The 26,464-nt window shown below is 34.9% G+C and overlaps 2 protein-coding genes across 3 annotated transcripts; one reads left to right on the forward strand and one right to left on the reverse strand.

Moving 5' to 3' along the window:
• Positions 1–1,073: 1,073 nt before the first annotated feature.
• Positions 1,074–4,353, reverse strand: LOC144453621 (RIB43A-like with coiled-coils protein 2). Of its 2 annotated transcripts, XM_078144945.1 has the most exons (4): positions 4,074–4,353; positions 3,659–3,740; positions 2,263–2,726; positions 1,074–2,035 (listed from the first exon to the last, which is right to left on the reverse strand). In XM_078144945.1, exons 1-4 carry the CDS (start codon positions 4,188–4,190, stop codon positions 1,559–1,561), a joined length of 1,140 nt encoding a protein of 379 aa, XP_078001071.1. In that variant the 5' UTR covers positions 4,191–4,353; the 3' UTR covers positions 1,074–1,558. The 2 variants fall into 2 exon arrangements, with proteins under 2 accessions (XP_078001071.1, XP_078001079.1); XM_078144953.1 differs by lacking the exons at positions 3,659–3,740; positions 4,074–4,353 and adding an exon at positions 3,502–3,579.
• A 229-nt stretch (positions 4,354–4,582) lies between these two features.
• LOC144443252 (structural maintenance of chromosomes protein 1A-like) lies at positions 4,583–25,792 on the forward strand. Its single transcript, XM_078132682.1, has 24 exons — positions 4,583–4,852; positions 5,904–6,084; positions 6,578–6,698; positions 7,259–7,495; positions 8,271–8,483; positions 8,942–9,027; positions 9,279–9,444; positions 9,616–9,785; positions 10,218–10,262; positions 10,718–10,931; positions 11,185–11,396; positions 11,679–11,900; positions 12,367–12,562; positions 13,143–13,211; positions 13,732–13,821; positions 14,394–14,559; positions 16,521–16,606; positions 17,164–17,445; positions 18,256–18,396; positions 19,360–19,472; positions 20,490–20,658; positions 22,740–22,918; positions 24,226–24,406; positions 25,078–25,792. Exons 1-24 carry the CDS (start codon positions 4,744–4,746, stop codon positions 25,180–25,182), a joined length of 3,753 nt encoding a protein of 1,250 aa, XP_077988808.1. The 5' UTR covers positions 4,583–4,743; the 3' UTR covers positions 25,183–25,792.
• The last annotated feature ends 672 nt before the right edge of the window (positions 25,793–26,464 follow it).

Genomic DNA, 26,464 nt, shown 5'->3' on the forward strand with positions numbered 1-26,464 from the left:
TCCATAATCCACACACTGTAGGCACAGTCCTATGATAGCAGGATTGTGCTGTAGGTGGGAATTCTTTGGGTGCTGTGGATGAATGTGTAGTGTAAATATAATGTATGTTACATGGAACGATGCTGAGAACCAGAGACACTCATGACATAATGTGATCAAGTAGTACAGGCTATATTCATTTCATTGCATTGTACTTGTTCTATGTATCCTCTTTTCTCTATAAGCTTACGTTGGATATTTCTCTCCTTTCATTCTCTTCCTTGATATCTTTATTAGATTGAAACACTGCTTAGAGTACCAGATGACTCATCCCACCAACTTAATACAATATTCAATTTCCCAGTTGAAATTCACTTTTGATTATCAATATCAAACTTTATTAATTAGCTTATCTCAGCAGAACATAACAGAAATACAAACTATTTTAGTACCAATATTTTCAACTTATTGGCTATTCAGTGTTTTCAAGGGTCATGCTTACCGAGTACATGTAGGTTTCTAGATAATGTGCAAGAATGAGTGTCAGAAATATGTAAATTTCAGGGCTATATACCCTAGGTGAATGAATAATAATCAACTTCTAGTATTATAACTCCCAAATGTGTGTTTGTGTCTGGTGAACCTGGTTCAATGTCAGTCATTCTGCAAATTGTGGTCACAGAGTTGTCCTTTTGGCGAGTTTATCTGGTACACTGCATGTTTCTGGAATGGCCTAAGTTTTCAAAATTTTTAAAAATAATGTCCTATGCAATATAGGCTGGCTGGTAGAGATGTTCTCTAGAATGGCTTCGTAGAATACTGATGAGTAATTCTATTTTAAAAAACTATATTTGCTGCTAAGACCAACTTTGGAATACTAAAGGCAACAAAGTGTGCATAATGTGATGATGACCCTCTACTGGAAGGAAAGCTGTCAAGTGAGGGTATGAATACTATACATACACTAATATGTATGTATAGAATGAATTAAATAGCACCATTCATTTCCTGGTAAACCATAGACCCTCCACCGACTGTGGAGGGTCTATGGGTAAACATACTACATGTACACGTATGGAACAAAAATATCAAAACATTACACAAGTAGGGCTAAAAGTGATTTATTTTAAGAATAAAACTTCCTTTTTACAAACACTTGATGATGTAGAACTTAACAACAGACAGAAAACAGGTGGTTGCTCTTTGAAGACTGGGTTTGAATCGTAACATTTCATACTGCAACAATAATCTTCAATATCTTGAATGCGCAACTGCAAATCACATAATGGTATTACAATTAGTGTTACTCATTGCATTCTCATACCTTGCCAAAAGGTACATGCAATGAGCTATGTCTGCCGTGAGTTATCAAGGCAAATTAAGAATCACGAGATTATTTATTGGTAGATTAAAAAGAAGTATCTAGATCATGCTGTACATATAAAAACGAGGGGGTGTCGAGTCAACTAGCTAGCTATCTAGCACCAATTCCTTATGTCCATACACAGAGTTGGTGATTTATAAAAGATACTGGTGAGTCTGTTATATACACAAAAGTTTCAATTTGGTCATTTGAAATTTATCGACTTGTTTTGTTCCATTGGTCAAAATATGCTGCTGATGGTGGATTAGTATAAACTTCTTTATCTAAGAAATCTTTCTGTGCTTGTTGTTCAGCAGCTAGCCTGGCATTATTTTCAACTTGTTGTTTGTCCAGTTCTTTCCTCACTCTGTCTTGTTGTCTTTCCATTAATTCACCGGCCCTACCATCAGCTAATCTCTGCCTTTCCCATTCAGCATCACGTTCTTTCTCATCATCCATGATTCTCTTCTTTTCCTGTATTTGTAATTCCTGGATGCGACGGATTTCTGCCAACTCTTCTGGAGACATACCCTTCCATCTATCTGTGATGACACGGTGAGGACCAAATGCACTCTGTGCAACATCAGGATTCTCTGTTAGGATGTCACCATAGATATGATTTGACATTTCTGTGAAGTTGTCATCCAATTCTTGTTCTTTTGCAAGTCTCTCCTTCTCATCCCTCTCATCAGCCTGTAAAACAATGCAAACCAGATTGGGTAAGATCACTGCAGATATAATCTTGTGATAATAATGTAACTGCTGACTTTCCTCAGTATGGACACAACACATTTTGTATTGTTTTTTGCCTATTTACAAAAGTTGACATGTCACGATATGAACCACAGCTATGAATAGCAAGGTATGGAAAATGAAATTTATCTATAAAAACAATACATTGGACCAGACAGATAACTTACCAAGGCTTTATTATAGTCTTTGACAGCTGAATGAATAGCTTTCCTGCAGTCATCTTCTGCCTTTGCAAGCTCACATGCACGCTGATCAAGTTCACGAGCTTTCAGTTCATACAATCTGTCAGCTTCTTTTTGTCTAGCGTCAGCTGCTGCTTTTTCTTTTGCTTGCTTCTTTGACCATTCTCTCATCTGTTCTTGCATTAACTTTTGTCTGGCTTTGTTGTTAAGATCTTCACCATCAAATTTCTGTAAACTTGACAGCCCACATCTTGGATCGTCATCAGATACTCTTGCTGGTTTGTCTTTCTTTTTACCATCTGGATCATACAAGTCCCATTCACGACGGCTTTCTGGTTGTTGGTGCACAGTACGGAATTCATTTAATGCTTTGTTCAAGTTGCGAATATCCTGCTCTTGTCTTCTTTGAAGTAACTCAGCAATTTTATCATTTCTCACCATGTCAGATGCTGTCAACAAATAATACATACACATTAAATATCGTTCCATTTCTTGTCATGGCACTAAAACTATTTTACATACTATTTGCCATGGAAACCACACTGAAAGGATTCATGGGAAGTCGTACAATACAATACAATTTTATTGATCCTTATCTGGAAATTTCAGTGTATGCCTTAAAAACAATTTAAACGAGTAAATAAAAACAAGAATGATTACATAAAAGCTTTTACAGTCAAAATATGTATCAGGATAAAAGAACGACAACAACTCAAAATGTGGGTTTTAAAAAAGAATGGCCACAGCTAGACATGTGAGCATGTAGGGCTACAATCAAGGTCTGTCTGTCTGTTGGTTGTGTAATTTAATTAATTTAGTATGTGTAAGACTTCCAAATGTGACAACGAACCCCCCCCCCCCACAAGAATAACCACACTGTGCCCCTCTCTCCCTGAAAACTCAATAATATTGAACAAAGGGGGATTTTTGAAATATGAATATGCGTGTCATTTTACTTGATGAGTGGCAAGTTGCTTTGCTCCATTTGTTTTTATTAGGTAGGTGTAAATAAGACAGTAAATTATGACAATAAACTGAGAAAGTGAACTGATACAATTATAAAATCAACATGTTCAAATTCGAATTGAACTACTTGTGTTTTTATGATTATAAGGACAAGGATGTTTCTTGAAATTAATGTAATACCTATTTTCTAGATATTAGTAAGTTTGAAATATTTTCATTGCCTAACATTTGCAGCCAACAAAACATAAACAAACAAACCTATTATTTCAGTCATACACAAAAGGTGACATTGCTACAGAATAGCATTATTAATGCTACTCTGTATTCAAGTACACATGGCAATTTTTTCCTACAACTGGCACAGTATTTCTGAATTCTGATTTTAGTTTCTGGTTACTATCTGATCTGTATTTACCGAAAGCCTCCTCTCTCATCTGTTCCCTGTGTTCTTTCAATTTTCTATCCTTTGTTTGTTCTTCTATCGCATTCAGATCGACCTGCATTGAAATATCACCAAAACATCATGTAAATATTGGCGCTGTTGAAAATCAAAATGAAATTCTGAAAACTGAGTACAACTAAAATTAAAAAAAAAAGTATCGTGAGTGTCTCACATGTAACGTACACCGTATTTTCGTCTATGACAACGAACTATGTTTGTTATGACCTGTGTACGTGTGGATCTTTCTACGAAGCCCTACAAATGCCGAATCGTCAATCGTTGTAGCTTTTATTTCACATCATCGTTCTCCAAATCAACACACAGTTTCAGTTAGCATACTACGCAGAGACAGTGTACACGACAGAAGATGTTACAAATGCAAACCTACCCCAATTGTTCGGACTCTAGCATTAAAAATCCTACTCTGGCGTTGGAGTTCAAGATTTCGTCTCCTCTCGATCGCTGCCGATTCCTTCAAATCCACTGGCAAATCTAGCTTATACATCTTGAGATGTTCCGCTTGGGCAAATTAAATATTTTGAACCAATATGTTATCCTCGTAATATCCAAAACTTCTGAGAATGTATGTGGTTTAGAATAGAGTGTTCACTGTGCAACTAGTGTATGGATATGACACCTGACGACCAATGTCTTTATGGTCAGCAGTAACTAAGCTTGTTGCTAGACAAAACACATAAACATGAAGTGAAAGCTAATCTCTATACCGAGCATTTTGATTGGCGTACATTGTACACATACTTAACTACGCCTCAATATAAGCCAATCAACATTGACATAACGAAAAGAAATTGATCGTACGTGAACATCCGGGTACGTTTACCTTATTATAATATTCCGATTACATCCGACAAAGTCCGATCTTTTTTAAGAATTACGCCAAGGAGGGCGCCATTTTTTTCATCCCTTCGCCAGGTCCATATTTTGGCGCTAATTCGAGGAACATTTGATATTCTGATGACTTGAGACATTTTTGAACCGATTTATTATTTCTTCTTGCTTTCGAATATTCACGTGGCCGGAAGGTTGTAAAAGACAGGATGGGTTACTTGAAGCTTTTACAAGTGGAGAATTTCAAGTCGTACAAAGGGAAACAAATCATCGGTCCCTTCAAGCCCTTTACAGCGATCATAGGGCCAAACGGTGCAGGTGAGGCTATTTATCTATCTTTAACCGAGAAATTGCCTTCCGTGCAGTTGTAGCATGATCTCAAACCTACCATTCTGCATTGACCCAATATCAATACTGAATGAACGCAATCAATCTTCTAGCAGTCGATTTCATTGACTGTCATGCTTTTGTGTAGTATTCAAAATGGCCGCCATCACATCAGGTTGAGCTTATGTTTGTAAACAAAATGTATATGCCATGTCGAGTGTATTGTATTCATATTTTGTTGAGAGAAAGCTATTTTGAAATTGATAGTATACTTTCTACAATTAGATATAAATTTGAATTAGAACAATATTGCATTTTGTGCAGAAACATTGATCACCTGACAAATCTGAATTGATCAGCTGACCAACCCTCTGAAAACAGTGAAGTAAGGTCAACCAGGGACATATGAAAAATGGATTTCTCTTCTGTGTCAGTTAAATACATTTCTTTCTAAAGATGCATCAGGCACTGTTGTGAAAATTCCACCTATAGTGTACTGTTACAGTCAACTTGCAATGATCAAAACTCACTTTTTCACCATTACACTGTAAATTGTGTAATGTGATCCACACACAAACAAATTATCACTTCATACTTTTATTTCCTGCAAGATTTCATCTCCAATCATCATATTGTTTGGCAATGATTATAACATTTAATCTAAATTAAATATAAATAAAGTTATAAATTTGCCACTGTGATTTTTACATAATTGTATTAAAGTGTATGATGACATGATAGTTGATACCAGTAGATTATTTCAAAAACATCACTTCCTGTCCATTTTAAAGAGATGGTTTGTTCTTCTGATGACAACCTACAAACAGAAATACAAAAATGCTAGTTATCACTATGACAATAATTAATTCCAGGTTTACTAACCCAATGACAATCAGCTGCCTAACTTTTTTTTCTGACATCACAGAACAATCCAATTCTGTTTATTCATAACATTATAAAAATGAAAAATTATGCTGTCCTTGATGTGGTACATGCAGCTAAGAAATACACACACTGATGCTGGTCTTATTTCATGTGACAGGTAAATCCAATTTGATGGATGCAATTAGTTTTGTATTGGGAGACAAGTCATCCAACTTACGTGTCAAGAAACTGTCAGATTTAATCCATGGTGCACCGGTTGGTAAACCAGCTGCTAGTAGAGCTCTTGTGACTGCTGTCTATGCTGAAGAAGATGACACCGAGAAACATTTCACTAGAACGTAAGGAAATATACCTGCCAAGCACTCATAAATTATTTTAACCTCTTTGTATGGAAACATGATGAAAGCTGGAAGTTGTGAGCATTAGTGGGAAATCTTTGTTGAAAATTCAAATATATCGGTTTCCGGTAGTAGTAAAACTTGTATGACCAGTTTCATATCGTGTGGATTAATGCTCTGAGTTCCTCAGAGACTATGATAAGAAAACAAAGTGTATAGTAACTATTATTTTAATCATATGGTTTTGTATAATTTCTTTGATGAGTTCAGTTTTATATTGACATCTCAATCTTTTGCTGTTTATTTACAAACAATTTGGTAAATTTCAACACATTAAGGTGGAGAGTGAATTACTTTGAAATGATTCAGTTGTACATACTGTAGTTTAGAATTGACAATTTTGGACTCAACTGGGTACAGCAACTCTATCAATAAACACATTATATCATCATGTCTCATCCTGGTATTAATTTTCCAATGTTTTCACTATCAGTGTTATAGGATCATCAACAGAATTCCGTCTTGACGGTAAAGTGGTGTCTTTTGCTACATATTCTGAATCTTTGGAAAAGTTGGGTATCCTGGTCAAAGCTAGGAATTTCTTGGTCTTTCAGGTTTGTATGTCTTTCTATTTTTTACTTGTTTCTTGAACTTTAATTATTCGGTAAATTCTGTCAGAATTATACAATGGTATTAGACACTTTTCTATTTTACAGCAAAAAAAGATAAAACTTTAATAATGTACTCATCCTTATGTATATATTGAATTATTTACAAATTGTTAGCTTGAGTTAGCATGTATGAACTGTTGAGGTAAATATTAATGTTAAAAATAGCAATTATTGATAATAAATCTTGTCAGCTTTTATATTTGCTGTAATATTGTCATTTACATATTTTGATGCACTGAGCTTGAAGTACCAGGAAGCAATTTAGGACTGAGAGAGTCTGTGATACATATACTGTACTCCTTAGAAAATATATGACCAATTACAGTGTACCAACTATTCTTTATACCTCTCACCTTATTTAGGGTGCTGTTGAGTCCATTGCCATGAAAAATCCCAAAGAACGAACTCAGTTATTTGAGGAGATCAGTCATTCTGGTGAATTGAGAGATAGCTATGATAAACCTAATACTGAAATGTATATATATACCTCTCACCTCATTTAGGGTGCTGTTGAGTCCATTGCCATGAAAAATCCCAAAGAACGAACTCAGTTATTTGAGGAGATCAGTCGCTCTGGTGAATTGAGAGATAGCTATGATAAACGTAAAACTGAAATGACAAAGGCAGAGGAGGACACACAGTTTAACTATCACAAGAAGAAAGGAATTGCTGCAGAGAGGAAAGAAGCCAAGCTAGAAAAGGATGAAGCTGAAAGATATTCAAAACTCAAAGAAGACTTGGTAAATGACAGTGTTTTTTATATCAGATATATTGGTTTGTTTGTTTTAATGTGTACATTATTTCTATGATTCCAAATTTTGTGTGTCAGTGACATGTTAAATTGGTCTAGAGGGCACATTGTGCAGGAGTCTCAATCGCTTCTATGGCAATGCATCGAATTGTAATTAGTATAGTTGTATTTACATGTACATTCTGATATGATTCCTTTTGGTGAAGACTCAAGTGTGCTGCAATACCTGGTACATGTATTGCATAAAATGAAATATTAAAATAAAAGTTTTACAATCATTTCATATCACATAATACTTGTTATTGAATTCATATGATGTGTCCCCTTTAGTTAAAAGTTTGTGTTTTATACCTTATTAGTTATAAGGCGTCTTATCAAAGAACAAATTGCCATGAATTATAGTTTGTTCTTTTGACGATCTCAACCATTAAATGTTGTGTTTTATAACCATTTCTATGTGCACAAGTGCTATGACAAGATGTACTTGTATACAAGCCATCACTGTTTAATTTATCTGAACAAAACAGTTCCTTTCTTGAAAGTTTGTGAACACGTTAGAAATCACTTCTAGAAGTGCATCTAGCATATAATGAACATGGAAATTGATAAGAACATCATGATGGTGTGATCACAGTGACTTGTGCCATCTATCATAGAGTGAACAAGACTGACAGTTTGTAGTCGAATGCTTTCAGCATATCAAATTATGTTGTGTGTATTGGACAAATGTCTAATTCTCAGTTATGTTGTTTTCTGTTCTCTAGTCAAGCGCTTATTTAGAATTCCAACTTTTTAAACTGTATCACAACGAACAAGATATAGACCGCTACAATGATGACCTCAAACATAAGAATAAAGATGTACAGAAGGCCATGGATAAGAGAGAATCTGTTGAAGGAAAGATCAAAAGCAAGAAAAAAGCTATGGGCCAACTTACCAGAGAAATGACTTCAATTGAAAATGATATCAAACAGAAGGTGAGTTTTTAGTGTTTTTAAGGTTCAAATATTGGGTAGACATGTATGTGGATAGGTTGGCCTGTTAAAGTGAAGTCCCAGTGAGGTTCAAGAGTAACTGTTGTACAATATTTTAAAATTATATGAGAAGTTTGCTTGTGAAAACATTTCATTTCTTGGTCCATGTTCATAAATTTAAGAAATATTAATCCTCTTTCTCCCAAGGAGATTATTCAGTAATATTATACAATTGCCACTCATGTAAGGATCATTTAAGGTATCTAATCCCGAGTCCTGTCTGAATCCTTTCTATTTCGTACGTAAATATTATGTGTGTGTTGTTCAATTTTCTACACTCTTGTGGCATACAGTAATGATAGTGAATGCATCTTGAAAGGAATGTTAGGATGTGGCAAGTAATTTCTGGGTATCTGTAAAATACTTGATATGATATGTCCATTTGTTTTACTCTTCAATAGGAAGTTGAGTTGAATAAGAAAAGGCCTCAATACATTAAAGCCAAGGAAAAGACATCTCATATGATCAAGAAAATAGAGACTGCTAAGTAAGTACTAGTATTCTGCATTCTGTATTGATTATTTATATAAATGTTAGACCATGATGTCGTGATTGGCTGTTGTAACTGGTTAGACATGAGACCATTTACTACAGCAATTTTTGGGCAGATAGTAGTCGTAGTTAAGCTACCAACTGTCAAAGAATTATTCGTTAAAATGCATATCTGTGAGACTTTACTCCATGATATTATTTGTTTCATCTTGTGATAATCCGATATTTATTGTGATTTAATCTAAGGAAATCTTTGAAATCTGCCAAGAAAGCACATGAAGCACATCAGGGAGAAATTAGAGAACTAGAAAAAGATTTATCAGAGGTTGAAAGAAGAAGAGTTGAATTTGAAGAGAGAATAGAAGAAGAAAGTCAAAGTCAAGGACGAGATTTACTGCTTGAAGAATCACAGGTAAGGAGTATTGACCTGGTAAATGAAATGTCATGAATTACTCAGACTGAAAATTGTGGCTGGCCATTGTAGATGGCAGAAAGGCAAACCATACAAAAAGGAAAACCACTAGTACAAGATAAACATGCCTAAAATAAAATTGACTTCTTGATTTTATAATGTTTCTTATAGGTCAAAGAGTACCACAGACTGAAGGAAGTTGCAGGAAGTAAAGCTGCACAATACTTACAAGAATTAGAAAAACTGAACAGAGAACAAAAATCAGATCAAGATAGGTTGGACAGTGAGAGGCATCGAAAAAATGAATTGCAGGCAAAAATAAAACAAAAAGAACATGAAATGTAAGTACAAAGAGACCTATTTGGTCCAAACCATCTCTTCCCGTGTTTGTCTTGACACAAATGTGAGAGTAGATGGTTTTGGCTGTTGCATGGTAACATTGAAATATTGATTGATTCAATAACTATGTGACAGGAGGGAAAATAGAGTCCTTTAACAAAAGATAGAGAAATAAAAGAACAGCTCATCTAGATGTATAAGTCAACTTTTACTCATGCACTTTTGGTCATTACCATTTCATACAGGTATGACTGTATGCGTGGACTGTCCACTTTCAAACCTGACCACAGATGATGGAGAACATACACATTTCAATATCTTGTAATGGCTATGTAACACGAATATAAGTTTTTCCATTTTCTATTTGTATACTGACACAAATGAAATTTACACCATAAAATTTCTTTTAATTTGGTGTATGCTTTTTTTTACAGAGAAGAAAATCAGAAAAGATTGGATAAACTGAACGACTACATAAGGTAGGTATTTGATTATATACACTAGCTATCCGCTACACCTTACTCATGAAAGAAAGTGACTGTTGACCTCAACCGTGACCTTCTAGGCGAATTATCAAAATCAAGCATATTGCAGCCCATCTGTTGTAATTATGTGTGGCCAATGTCTTTCAAAATGATGTCTTAAGGTAATACAGAACAAGAGAAGAAGAGAAATATATATTATATGCATTACTTTTGGTGTTAACGTAACTTTTAACTGAATGGTGGCCATATTTGTGGTGAATAATCATGATTTACTGAATAACTCAAAAATATCAAAAAATTATTTCACCATTCACTCACATGGAAGTGAAGTATTTGAACTGTATGTTGTATGGAGACTTGTTACTCTGCAGGTACTGCAGGAAATGAATCTTTTGTATTATTTTTAGTAATTATTCACACAAATGACATGATTATTGTAATGTTTACAGGACAAGTGAAGGTTCAGTAGCAGAACAGAAGGTTTTACGTGATAGACTAGAAGAGGAAGTGTCATCATCTGACCATAGAGTCAAGGAGATTAGCAAAGAGTTACAGTCTATTATGGACCAGTTAGGTGAAGCTAAGGTGGACAAACATGAAAGTGTCAGACACGTCAAGAAAGCTGAATTATTAGACAATCTCAGGAGATTGTTTCCTGGAGTGGTAAGTTACTTGTAAAGTTATGAATTATAGTCTATGTAGGCACATTTGGTTGTGAGGGAGCATGACAGCTCAGTCTCTCCATGTGTGTGTGTGTGTGTGTGTGCATGTGTATGTATGTATGTATGTATGTATGTATGTATGTATGTATGTATGTATGCATGTATGTAATATATGTATGTAATATATACATGCATGTATGTATGTAATTTTGTTTTCTCAATGTGTCTCATTGAAATGAATTCTTGTGTTTCAGTACGGTCGATTGATTGATTTGTGTGAACCTAGTCAGAAGAAATACCAGATATCAGTAACCAAAGTGCTCGGCAAAAATATTGATGCTATCATAGTGGACACTGAGAAAACTGCCAGGGACTGCATTCAGTATATGAAAGAACAGAGAGCTGATCCAGAAACATTCCTGCCATTAGACTTCATTGAAGTCAGGCCTACCAATGACAGACTCCGGTAAGTGGAGAACATAGACAGTTTTAAAGTTTTCTGTAGACAGCTTTAGAGGACTAATGTCAAATAGGAAAGGCCATGGCTGTAACAGTTTTTGAATCAACAAAATTCAGAAATAGTAGTTCCGGTAAAAAAAGGGAAGAATTGAAAGAAATGACAAAAGTTGCTTGGTACTTTCTTTATTTTGTAAATTCACAATAAAACCCAGTCTATCTTATTGACTAGGTGACTTTTTATGTCTCTAAATACAGAAATTATATTAACTGATTCATATTTTGATCACAGAGAGATACGGGAACCACGTGGTGTCAAGTTGGTGATTGATGTGATCCGTTTTGATCCACCTCCTGTCAAGAAAGCCTTGCAATATGCCTGTGGTAATTCGTTGGTGTGTGAAACTGTAGATGATGCCAGGAAAGTTGCCTTTGGTGGAGCTGAAAGACACAAAGCTGTAGCCTTAGATGGTACTATGTTTCAAAAGAGTGGTATTATATCTGGTGGAGCAAGGTAAATGAAATCTAGTCTGCTTCAAGTCATACTTAACATCAACACTTTTTACTCAACAACTTATTTGTATATATTCTCTGTATTTCTGTTTCATTTGATATGTTACCTTTTTGTATAAAGCTATAAACATTTTTTAAAAAAAAAGCATTTTTATGTTCATTATGATATGTAGGAATTCTGTATTCTCCCTTCAACTAATGCTTCTGCAAAGCCATTTCTGTTCAGCCTGACTTATTGATGTCTGTGTTATATGATCAGCCCATAGTGTTCTTCATAATCTTTTGAACTCTGACTGGATAATTTGATATGCACGTTTACTCAGAGTAACTGTCAATCATGCATTGTTACCTCAATTTTTGATAAAAACTGCTGTTGGTCAGTTGTTATATTCCTACTACCAGAGCCAAATTTTGACCATCATAATAAATAACGCACTGACTGTATATGAATGTATATTACATTGCAGTGATTTGAAAGCCAAAGCAAGGAGATGGGATGAGAAGAGTTTGAACAAGTTGAAAGCACAAAAGAGTGGTCTTACAGAAGAGTTGAAAGAACTTCAGAAAAAGAAGAGAAAAGAATCAGAACTGAATACCATTAAATCTCAAATCAGTGGTTTAGAAACAAGGCTGAAATACTCTATAAGTGACAGAGAAAATACTGTGAGTGTAGTCAACCCATATCATTCCCCAATATTTTTCTTTGTTCAGCCAAGGAAAACATGAGTAACCTAAGGGGTCCTGTCACTAGGATTAGTGAGAATCCCTTAGGCAATGAGTATTTTCTGGCTGAATGAAGAATAATATTGGAGAGTAATATAATTATACCAATGCAAGCAATATTTATGACAAATTGGGACAAGTAATGATGATTTTGAACATTTTGATTCATATTTTGAGCACAGCAGCATAGAACCAATGACCTCGACACACATTATCATGATGTAAATTCCAGAAATCTTTGGTAGGATTTTACAGCTCATATGTATGATTTAATTTTAATGTAACTTCCAATTTTCAAAATATCAATCTTGTTACCTTAGTGACAAAAAAGGGCCAAATCATTATCTCTGGAAATTGGTTTTGAAAGGAAAGTTGCAACATATTTCATACATTTTAAGAAATATGATAGCTACTAAAGGTTTTAGCATTGTCTCTGAACTGTGTCAGGATATTGTATTTAAGAAAGAAACAGTTCTTAGCTCAGTTTGGTGAAATTTGTTCTTAATTTGTATATTCACAGAAAAATAAAACTATGGTCAACAATCAGAAAGCCAAGCAGAAGTTTGAAAGAGAGCTTGAAGGATTTGAGGTATGTACTACTTTTAAATAAACTGTTGAATCTAAGGCTGGAAACCACAATGTCACTTAATATACATCGAAACTTTAGTATTATGTTAAAGTTAATGTACAGAGTAGAAAACTTGTAAAATTTCATGTGTTTATCCATCGTGTTGTGAAGTAACTTAAAGACTAGGAACAAACAATGCAAATCTGGTGACATTTACAGACTTTCTTACATGTTTTGAAGTAAATATTAATTATGAAAAAGAAGTATTCTTAATGATGAAGAGTTTGTTTTATGTTAGCATCAAGTAATACTTTTGCATAGAAGAAATAAGAAACATTAGCTGTAGAATACTAGTTTGGGTGTGAAACTTATTAGTGTAACTACTATTTTGGATGCAATTGTTGTTTCTGCTATCATGAGGATAAAGAAAAATAGTTTACTTAAAGAAAGATTCACAGCTAAAATGAAATGGATGGGAGAATTGGAAAGTGATTTTCTTACTCTCAAATTTACTTGATTTGTTAATTTTTTTCCACCACAGCCAAGGATGGAAGCTATAGAAGAACAAATTGGACAGAGAGCTGAACACACTAAGAAAATTAAAACCAAGATGAATAAAGTTGAAGATGAGGTAAGTTACAAATATTGAATTTAACAGATGATTCCTCAGCAGTATTGGTGTAGAGTTTGTCTCTATCCTTAATATCTTGTAGTACCAAGTTTTAGTATACATTTTGCCTTTCTAGTTAATAGATTTCCACCCGATCAATTATATCCTTGCATACCAACTGTTTGCAGATTTTTGCCTTGCTATTGGTGTAGAAATATGTTACAAATATTTACATCTTGCATACTAAGTGTTTGCAGAATTCTGCCTTGCTATTGGTGTAGAAATATGTTACAAATATTGTTATCTTTGCATACTAAGTGTTTGCAGAATTCTGTCATGCTGTTGGTGTTGAATTTCATTACAAATATTTATCTTTGCATACCAGGTGTTTGCAGATTTCTGCACTGCTGTTGGTGTTGAATTTCATTACAAATATTGTTATCTTTGCATACCAGGTGTTTGCTGATTTCTGCCTTGCTATTGGTGTTGAATTTCGTTACAAAATTTTTATCTTTGCATACCAGGTGTTTGCTGATTTCTGCTTTGCTATTGGTGTTGAATTTCGTTACAAAATTTTTATCTTTGCATACCAGGTGTTTGCAGATTTCTGCCTTGCTATTGGTGTTGAAAACATCAGGCAGTATGAAGAGAAGGAACTGAGAACACAACAAGAAAGAGCCAAAAAGAGATTGGAATTTGAGAATCAGAAATCAAGGCTGACAAATCAGTTGGAGTATGAAAGATCCAGGGATACTGATGGTGAGATGTAATATCAATTCTAAATTTTTTTATATTGGCCGAAAAGTTAACCATAGTTTGATAAAGTATAATGCTACAAAGTCATGTCCGAATTTGAATAGTGATTGTAATGCTGCAGCGCCCTCATGTGGCCATCAAGGTTCAAGTACATGGCTTTTGGTTATGTACCATTGAAATGCAAAAATTGTCATGTAAATTCTGTGTAATCTATGTACACTGTTCACACTTGTATCAACTACATTCCTCACTGAACTGTCACATTGCCAAAATGTAGACATGAACAAAAGTAACTTGGTTGTGCATCAAAGAACATTACATTCCTCACTGTTCCAACAATCAACCATACTTCTTTATCTATATTACATATTTATATATCACTAAGGCCAAAAAAAAAAAAAGAATTGTTTCTCGTCCTAGAGTAATTTTGAAAATGATGCGGTGACGCGGTTTCTTTTTTTTTTTTTTTTTTTTTTTTTTTTTAAAGAGGGGTGTGGGGGGAGTGGGGGATGGAAGCCCACACTGACTCACCAATATGATTACAAAATACCATGAATATCCATTGTATTCAATTTGAACATTGTTCCAAACACAACTAGAAAATTTACTATAGTTCACCAACACAGATGAATTTCCATTTAAATATAAATAACATTTATTCAACTTTAACACTGCAAGAGTAAACTTCTTGCATTTAATGCAACATTGTTTTACAGCCACTCATCTGTAGTTGGGAAACTTTCCATCATGAGAGGACTTTCATGTGACAGTGTAATTGTACTTGTTTGTTGGTTCATTATTAAACTCTGAACTGTTCAGTAATTCTGACGATGTGGATCAACCAGCCACAAACACTCCCCTAACACATGAACGAAATGTTCACCCAAGGATCGGTATTCTTTCTGCCATCCCAAATTATGGTCTTGCAGCCATCTGACAATTGCATTGTGAAGTTGGAATCGCTTGTTTGGGCGATCTAAATTGCGAAATGCAGGCCAAACTTTAGTACTCCTTTCTGACATCAGGAATTGGAATGCATTCATTACAGGTTGCTTGGTCACTTTCTCAGTGTCGTCAATCAAAATGATCTTCAAATACTTGACAAATTCTGTCACATCTTCTAATTTTGCCTGTAGCGGGACAGTCTGGAAAGTTCCGTCACATACACATGAAACGAGAGCTTCTACGCGACATTGCTCATACTGTCACAGTCGCTTGTAAACTGTTATTCCTTTCCTAAACGGTTTTATTCTTGTCTATGACGGTCCTAATACAGAACAATGACGTTATTATAGGGATTGGCGATATTCTTATAAAATCGGTAACGATGTCATTTCCACAAGCACACACACAACACTGTATTCTGTATTAGGACCGTCATAGACAAGAATAAAACCGTTTAGGAAAGGAATAACAGTTTACAAGCGACTGTGATACTGTTCAGGCAAAATAAACCGGTCACCAGTACTAAGTTTTTTTTATACCTTTGCACAGATCTTCAAACAATCGACAAACTTTGACTGACCTTTTGACCGACACAAGTCCAAACGGACGCAAAATTTTGCTCCCAGCCGACACTTGTACCGACAAGAGCATTAACACGGTAACACAAAAGCAAAACAACTCCCCTATAACATGGGCGACGATAGCACATGCGCTGTACAAGCGTTCTATTCTTCTGTCGTGTGTGGCGCACTTCATGATCGAGATGTACCATGCAGTTGGAAAATAATTGTTGGAGTTAAACGGCACGGAGGAAAAAAAACGTGCGACGCGCATGTTTTAGGATGACGCGCGCGAGGACGAGAAACAAAACCCTTTTTTTTTTTTGGCCTAATTGCTGATCAAATCTGTGTAGAATTAAAAGTTGAAATTCTTTCGAGAATATTCCAAAGTTGTTACGCTGTTTACATGTAAACATCACTAACATATATATGTGTTGTTGTATCATTCTGTGTCATCAGCTAATGTCAAGAAGTGGTCCAAACAAATTGAACATGATGAAAAAGAATTGAAGAAATTAAAAGATGAGGAAACAAAACAAATGAAGGTAAGTACAATGTAATCTTAGTGCTGTGTACAAATATCTCTAGTTTTACTGTTACTTTCATGTCTTGTATGAATGATGCAAGTTTTTGTTTGCCATTTCTATCGCACAGCTATTCTAGGTGTTTGTTTGACATATTGTCAGTTGTATCATAGTTTGAATTATAGGTACATTCTTAAACCGAGAGAGCAGAAACATTGAGACATAGTGACACATCTACCAGTATCATCACTGAAATGATTGATAGGTACATTCGTAACCAAAGTTTTGTTAGACAGCAGTGTTTACTGTAATATTGAAAGAATTTGTAGCTCTTATCAAACCACAGAAATACATTTGAATGTAAGAGGAACTAGTCATAACCAAAGAGAGATAAAGCTGTCTGACATCTTACACACAGTTTAACCCACACAGTGAGCAAGAGTGTACCAAGTCACAATGTTCACACTGAATAAGTGGAATAAAGAAAAAAAGTTTGCTCTTGAGAGATTCACAGCGAAAATAAAACCAAATCAATAATATAATTTGAGTTTTTTATTAATCATTCCTTTGTTTTCTAGGTCATAGACCATGACTCAGAAACAATGACCAAACTAAAATTCTCTAGGACCACAAAGAAATCAGAAATTGAGGACTTGAACAGTGATATTGAAGAAATTCGAAAGAAACTGAATCATTGTACCAAGGATATCACAGGCATCCAAAAACAGATCACGGCAACAGAGACTAAATTAGAGCAAAAGAGGGCAGACAGACACAGTCTACTCAAAGCTTGTAAAATGGATGACATTAGACTGCCGATGAAGAGGGGGACCATGGACGATATTACACAGGAGGCTGAGGTTTGTAGGGTTGTCTTTGTTTCAATCAAATTACAATCTGTAACAGTGTTCTTCCTAGACTTTCTCCAAAGAGGGCTAAGAGACTTCAGTTGAAGATCACGAAGGGTGCATATGGAGCATGGTCACTGTTTGATAACATTTTCACATAAAATGAAGTGGTTGATTTTGGATATATTTATTATCCCTCAATGGACATAGCAGTAAGAGGGTTATATAGGAATGACCTATGTATGTGTGTGTGTGTGTGTGTGTGTGTGTGTGTGCGTGTGCGCGTGTGCGCGTGTGTGTGCATGCGCGCATGCGCACATGCTTTGTGGTCAGCCATATATTTGACACCCACCACCCAATTTCCAGACCTGGCACAAAGGTAAATCACCATTAAATGATGGCCATATTCAAAATTACACATTTTGCCTCTTATCTCCAAAACTTTAGTACATACACACATCACTAAAGTGTCTACCCCCATATTATCAATCATGAGTTTTCTGATTAGAACTTTGACCTTGACCATTATGTTCAAGGTCAAATAGCCAAAATTTGTCTTTTTACCACAACTCAACAAGTTAAATACAGAGACAATCCATTTCTACACCCATATTGTCAGAGGTGAGCTTTCTTTCCTACGATGACCGTTGACCATGATCTCCATTTTCAAGGTCAAATAGCAAAGTGTTCATTAACTTTGGGAGGTTTGTACCAAGAGACACTAGAGACTGTTTATGTGAAGGAAATAAGCTCTTAGGAGTCATTGAGTGTACACAGCATGAAATGTTTCTAACATTTTGATTTGATGTTGTTTTGTTACAGTCTTCCAGCCAAGTTGAACCTTCAGAGAGTGCTTCTATAACAGGAATGGACAGTATGAGTAGTCAAGGGGCCAAGACTATCTATGCCAAAGAAGCTAACATTATCATTAATTATGCACATCTTAGAGATGAACTCAAAGAGGCAAGTGGATCATTATAATATCTATATTGACTGTTTTGTTGGAGTTTTGGAACTGGTATTGGTAACAAAAGGGAGAATCTGGGGAAACTTGAATTTAGTATTCCTTACCTTGCGCCATGACATTTGTGGGGAACTTGGTAAAATACCTGGAGAATGCAGGTTGATTTCATTTCATCCTTAACAAACATAATTGATTCTAGGACATAGATATAGAATATTAAATTATACAGGTTTTTGCTAGAACGGCAGCTTTTTATTTGTATTATTGATCTACATGAATTCAATGAAATTTCAACAAAAGTTTGTAAAAATTAAATTAGTTACCATGATAGGACTGTGTTCATTGTTTTGAAATCAACATCAATATTTGTCACATTGTGTCATTAGTTAAAATAAAGGTTTACTTTAATAGCTATTTCTGTTACAAAGCAGAGATTTCAATATTTATCTGTCAATGGATTTTATGCCATTTGTTCATTGTCATATTTTTTTTTAAAAGTAAGAATCAAGGGAATTCTCACAAAAGTTGCAAATTTCAACATAGCTTTGAAGGTCAATCGTTACTGTAAACATGAACATTTTTGCTAAAGACTTACCCTAAAAAGTTTCTGTTGACGTCATATCAACCATTCCTTCATGCCAACTATCACCATAATTGTCCTGCATAGTACTAAAAACACAAAAATAAGTAATGACTAAAATACCTTCTTATACATGAACACAAAATACCAATCTGGTAATTATTAAATTAGTAAATATTAGTCTTTGAGAACTTGCTGAAGACTAAAAATGTACTCTAGTTGTGAAAATATTTATATGGTATGTGTGCTTATGAATTGTCATCAAGTTTTTGCTAATAAAGAGATGATAAGGATGGGAAAAAACATCAATTTTTTTTTATCACTGATACCTAGTATTGGTAAATCTATTATGACTATAAATTTGTATTGTTTATGGCTACAGTGTGATACTCACGAAGAAGTAAAAGAAATGAATGATAAACTTACAGGAGAACACAATAACATGCAAGCCACTCTACAAAGAATAGCAGCACCAAATATGAAAGCTGTAGAAAAGTAAGTAGACAGATGACTTATTTATGAATTGATTTATAATGGATCTTTGCTGTGTTTACTGATAATTGAGGAGTATACTGCAAACTATTACATGGACATTATTAAGGCTAGCAAGCTGAAGCAAACTTTTAAAGCATTCATAACTTGATGAAACATTTGTGAGTGCTGTATATCTAGTAAATAAAAATCATAAATGCCAGGCCAGTATTTTCTTTAAAATATGGCACTGCTACTGTGTTATGAGTGTTTTTATGAAATGAATTGAATATATTGTTTTACAGGCATTGTTTTTATACATTAGTGGTTTTATTAGACACCAACAGACAAAATATGGGGTACTACTACATTGGGTCCCGTGTGTCTGTCTGTCCAACCATGTGTTGGTGTCCATCCACCCGTATCTCAAACATGCAAAGGCAATTTCAACCAACCTTCAACAAATTGTCAGGTGCTATAATCCACATAATAATAATATGCACATTACTTTGTTTCGTGACCTTTGAGATAACAGTCAAATGGTGGACATTTTTGTCATAGAAATTCACATTTCACATTCACAAGTCATCTTCAAGGTCAAATAGGTGTAATGTAGTAAAAGTTCACAGTTTGCTAACTAACTATGGAATCATAATAAATAGTGTTGATACCCATGTTATCCATAATAAGCGTTCTAATCAGACTTTGACCTTGACCTCGTCTTCGAGGTAAATAGCCAAAAATTAATAACAGTGTGTTTGTACACCACTGAGATGCATATGCCAATTTCAACCAAATCTGGTACAAATATCAGAAACAGCAGTCCACATATGCACATTACTTTGTTTTGTGACCTTCGTGGTAATTGCCAAATGGCATCTATATTTATTGTAAACATTCACATTTTGCCAACTAACTCTGGAAGCTTAACAGATAAAAACCTCATTTGTAATTGTGTACACCATTGGTGTCTATAATGAGCTATAGTAAGTTATTTTGTCAGGGAAGAAATTCAAATGAGATTATTATACTTTTTTACAGATTAGATGGTGTAAGGGAGAGATTCCAGGTCACAGCAGATGAATTTGAACAAGCCAGGAAAAGAGCCAAGAAAGCCAAACAGAATTTTGAAATTGTTCGCAAAGAAAGATTTGATAGATTTAATAGTTGTTTTGAACATGTAGCTACCAGGATTGATGAAATCTATAAGGTAAGCTCAGTTTACTTTTGTGAATTCCAATTTTAGCATTGCCATGGGGTCTGAAGCACTGCCTGGAAAAGGAGGGGGGGGGGGGGGGTCTATTGGAATGGGTGATTTTCATACAGCTTCATTGTACAGACATTAGCAAGCTTATACCATTCGATTTAGCATCTAACAAAGATGTAAGGTACTACTTTGCACATGAGTGTGTCACATGATCAAATTTTACTACTACTACAAGTGTGCTAATAAAAGAAATGTGTTCAGTTTTGAAGAAAGTGATAAAAGAGTGTAATGCTTGGGGATCATCACAATATTAGGGGAGGGGAACATAAACATGTTCATGTGTCTCAAGAAATTGGCACTTTTAACCAAACAGACTCTCAACGTAAGAATTTAGTAATATCAATATGTTACAAAACACAGTAAACTCTATCCCCAGTGTACTATCCCACATAACATTAATTAACCAGACAATGCTATACTAGACGCTCTTCCACTGATGTGACAAGTGACAAAAGTGGTTTTGTTTATAAGGATTAAGAGAAAATGGTGACGGTTATTATGCCATGTTTTTGTGCTAATTACTACCTTGATAAGTAATGTGATGTGAAAATCTCCCATATGTGCAGAGTAGTAACTGTTCTTTAAAAGTTCACTGTAAAATGTTACCATTAAAATCCCATATGGTAGTTTACTAGATTGATATGTTCCATGACTGTGTCAGCCAACATAAACATGTGTGTTTTGTATCAATGATAGAGATATAATGACAATCCTTGGGGTTGTCCAGCCATGTTGGTTGGTGTCTGTTTCATTGTAGTATGAGATATTTCTGTATTGTGTAGTTGATAAAATTGGAAAGCTAAATAAATTGTCTGCCTCAGTTTCCATTGAATTTTACCAGTGTTCTCACCAAAGTTGTGGTATTCGGTACAGAGAAACGTGTGAGAAATCTTCCTACTCAATTTACTACCATGGCAAAAACATTAAATGTGTGATGTAAGTTTTACCATCATGTTTAATGCCACAGTGAAAGAGTTAAATGTGTGATCTATGCACATTTGACCAGAAATGCCTTTTCATGACGAAATCGTTGAATGTGTGGTAAACTTTGTAAGTTTTACCAGAACCCCCCCCCCCCCCCCAATGTTCCCAGGACACTGAAACCATACCAAACTCACTATTGGAGAAGTGTCCTACTGACCTCTGACCTGGGGAAAGTAAGAAATCATCATTTGGCTGTGAGTAGCTTACTGTAAAAGGAGAAATCACCCACTACAATTGCTGGCATTGTGCCCACACTGATTACAAAGTGGCAGACACACAGTGAGAAAGATTGCTTTCACTCAGATAGCTGTAATTGGCTTTCTCCATTAGTGACCCATTACATAGTAAATGTCTTATCTTGGAGATAAGAACAACAGCAGAACAATGTGACCTCCAAACTATGCTGGCACTCAACAAGTCTCGGCTTGTTTTCACTAAATACACTGACACAAGATATCTCTTCTGGCTTTTAACTTGTTTTGCAATTCTAAATTACATTTATATAGGTTCACAGTTGTTTCTGTTTGTAATCCCACATTTTGAAAGAGATTGTAGTTTGCAATAACTTGCCTGTGCCTATCTCATTATACATGTATGTACTTTATGGTTACCAACACTGTGACTTGGTGGTCTCAAGTATAATTCTATTATACATATGGAGACCTATTAAAAGGGGAAGACTTGCAATTTTAAGAAACAGGACCCACACTACAACCCCATCTTTCAAATCACACTGTAGAAACAAGTAGACTCTTGTGTGACTTACTCAGGAATGTGTTCATCATTTTCCCTTTTCTTTATCTTATTCAAATATTATGCAAATCAGTAGGTGAATTTATTAATTTTCAGATTAGGTATGAAAAACAATTGTCTGGCAAAGAAGTAGAAAAAGTCTGTGCAAAACAAGAGTGGTCCGATGTAATCCTTTATATGTCTCCATTGATAAAATAACGCTAATGTAAGAACCTTTGAATGAATCCCTGGCCGATCAGACAACATGAATTTTAAGAATTTTGTTTTTTTTGTTCATGAACCAATAGGCACTATCCAGAAATCAGAGTGCACAGGCATTTTTGGGTCCTGAAAACCCAGAGGAACCCTACTTAGATGGTATAAATTATAACTGTGTGGCACCTGGTAAGAGGTTTCGACCCATGGATAACCTGTCTGGTGGTGAGAAGACTGTAGCAGCTTTAGCATTACTCTTTGCTATTCATAGGTAAGTTTTTTGTCACCTTATTTTTAAATTTTGTAAGCTTTCTTAGACTCGAACCTGGATGAGTCTATCATGAATCCTATAAAAATATGATAGAAATACTTTGTTTTGAGAGTTGCAATTATCATGATAAAGCAAAACTTTCGCAACCAAGGCAGATCATGAAATTTGCTGTAGGCAGTATTTTTGTTAAGGACATTATGTAGTTACAATTTAACTGAGTTTATGTGGTATTTTACCAAGGTCCCCTATACTGTACTTTTAAGGGAAATAAGTACTAGGTAAAATCTACCTTGGTTCCCCAGGTGTTTTACCAGGGTACGGATATGGTTGTATAATGTATGGACAGCTGCATACATTTTAATTGTTTTCTGTTCTCTGTTAGTAGTGTTAGGCACATCAATTAACTTCTTTGTTTGCCATCCACATGCAGGTAGATTTGTCGGTAGATTTAGAAAAAAGAAACACATTTCATTTTGCTCAAAGTATCTGTGCAAGGCTGTATTTCATACTATTTTAAATGAAAAGACCATTCAAATATTTTCAGAATAACTATACATATATAGTTTAAGAAAATCAATCTCTGGACTTTGACATTACATTTCCCCAGTGTAGTAAATTTAGGTAGGTACAAACAGAAAATAAATCAACAGAAAAGTGAATTTTACATTACATGCTAGCATTGAGGGGTTTTTTTCTGTGTTTTTTTGTTGTTGTTTTTTTCCCCTGTCAGCCTGGTAGGTTTTGGGGAAATTCAAGGATGGCAAACAAAGTATTTAATCAATGGAACCTTACCTGGGTTTGCACACTGTAGCTAAAACACTGTGTCTTAGATAGTATAGACTAGACGGATTCATTTTTGTATACCTTCCTTTCATCATTCACATTTAGCTAATGGTAACAAAAATCCAACAATTATGGGATATTTCAGTCTACCTGATGTGCAATTAATACAAAGATAAACATAACTCGCTATGGTTGCGTTCATCAACAACAGCTGACTTTAAATAGTTGGTCCACAAGACCTGAACATTGCCTGAATGATAAACTTCGGGACAAGAAATACTCCACTGTGAACTTTGTATCATTTGATCCTGTGTACTGTTTTAAATTTGTTCAATAGTTTCCTGTACTATGAGAACTAAAATGATATGTAAAGTTTTCATAATTACAAAAATTATAATTGATCCAGCTCTTGTGCAATTAAATCTTGCCAATTCCAAACTAACAAGGTACAGATTGCAAGTACCTACTAGTAGTGAGAAGGAAATTGATGTTTTTGGTGTTGTCATTTTGTATAAATGTCACAGTTACCAGCCAGCTCCATTCTTTGTACTGGATGAGATTGATGCTGCACTGGATAATACAAATATTGGTAAAGTAGCCAGTTATATCAAGGAACAGTCAGAGGGTCACTTCCAGTGTATTGTCATCTCACTAAAAGAAGAGTTTTATACCAGAGCTGATGCATTGATTGGCATCTATCCAGAGGTTAGTATATGTTCTCTCTTATTCACCAGAAATAGTCTTAACAATTCTTGTAACATTTTTTCTGTCAGTTTATACTTGAATGGGGTGCAATAGTATGTTACCCAGGGAGTTGAGGAAGTTGTACAGATGTGTTGAGTTGATATGGGTCTGTGTTTGGGACAATAATAGTACTTAATAATAATTCCCAAATAGTTTTCTTCGTTAAGCCAAGGAAAATATGAGTGAGCCAAGGGGGCTTTGTCACTACAAGTTGCTCGACAAGTAGTGACAACCATAAGGTTGAGTATTTTCTGGGTGAGGGAAGAAAAATATTTGAGAATAACATAATTATATCAGTACCAGTAATATCAAAGAAAAACCATGGAAAGTCATAGTAATTTTAACCGTTTTATCTCATATTTCGGACACAGCAGAACCTATGTCATGATGCATTGTTGTGACATTGGTTGTTGTGATGTAGAACGACCAAAGTATACATTTCATTTTATGCATGGTATAAAATTGTTTTATGGGACTTGCTGAAAGCAACTGAATAAGAATGACACCAAATCAAGACGGTACATCTGTGGTTTTGTATGGTCACACCACCTCAGATATGTTTCTGTGATTATTTCCAAGGCCCGTACTCCATGACTGACTGTGTTTTTGTTTGTCTCTTTTTATCTGTACAGCAAGGAGATTGTGTTGTCAGCAAGACGTTAACCTTAGATCTAACAGAGTACCCTGACCCCAATTATACATCAGGGCCTGGAAGCCCAACTAAAGCTGGAAGATAAATCATTCTTTGTCACATTGTATCAACAATGGTAACTGCTACATTTAAATGTCACATTGCACTATCATAGAAACATTGTATCTATCCTATTATACTGTAATGTTTACAATTGAATATATTCACAACAACAACAACAACAACAACAACAACAGTGCTTGGAATACTGCCATTTGATTTCCAAGCATGCTTTGTATTAAAAACTGAATTCTATTCAAGTACTTCATCATAGATGATTTTCGTATTTCAATTTTATCACTGTTATCATTGTTTATGTTCCAGATTTGTCCTTCAATCTTTATCAAAGCTTTTGTATTATAAGCAGAATTTTTAAGTTGTACTAACCTAATGGAGAGAAAAAAAAATGATGTCATTTTCACTGTTGTATTAAATCCCTGAAAATTCTAACTTACCATAGGTAAATGTCACACAAGTATTTTTTATTAAGCCGTGGATACTTTCCAAATTCTTTCATGGTATTAAGATTAGAAGTAACTTTTTACTGTTAGTTATATTTAGTAGACTGTAAAGCTATAGAAATTGTAAGTTCTCTAGTTCTATTTTTCAGAATGTTTTCCTTATTGTTGAGGTCTTATTAGATTCAATAAACCATGTTGTGATGAACTAAACAAGCTGATGGTGTGCTGTCTATTATTACACACGTACCATTGATTACTTGCACCGATGCATACGCATACTAGTGGTATTTTCACTGGCAGTGCAATACTGGAAACATTATTGCATACCTCTATGCAAATGATATGCAAATGACAGCACTATTATTCTTTGTACTCTAAAGCATGTAACCACACAGTGTGATTTTTACATACATTTACTGTTTTGGATATACATATGTAAGTAATGATAACAGAACCCCATGCCAAAACCCCAGAGGTTTTTGCACTTGTGCATGTTGTGTTTCTGCTGCACTTACACTGGCTACTTACTCATGAAAGTACAGCTGCAGAGAACACAGCAAGCACTTATACAATACCCAGAGTATGCTACACTTGCACTCGCTTGTCATCGATTTGTTATATGAATTGTTTGTGATGTTCTGACTGAACCCAGATACATAGATTAGTGTCAGCAGCATCCAATTCTTGAATTATTGATAAATGAAAAAAAATTAAAGTCAGTGTTCTACTTTCTGAACAGCTGACACCAAAATAATATCTAACTCTGCAGTGGTTATTTATTTGGTGTGTGTGGGGGGGGGGGGTATTTTGATTTGCTCACCTCATCTTAGAGAGAGAGAGAGAGAGGGGAAACTTATGTTCTATGCG

The sequence above is a fragment of the Glandiceps talaboti genome, chromosome 1 (assembly GCF_964340395.1).
Source record: "Glandiceps talaboti chromosome 1, keGlaTala1.1, whole genome shotgun sequence".
Lineage (NCBI taxonomy): Eukaryota > Metazoa > Hemichordata > Enteropneusta > Spengelidae > Glandiceps > Glandiceps talaboti.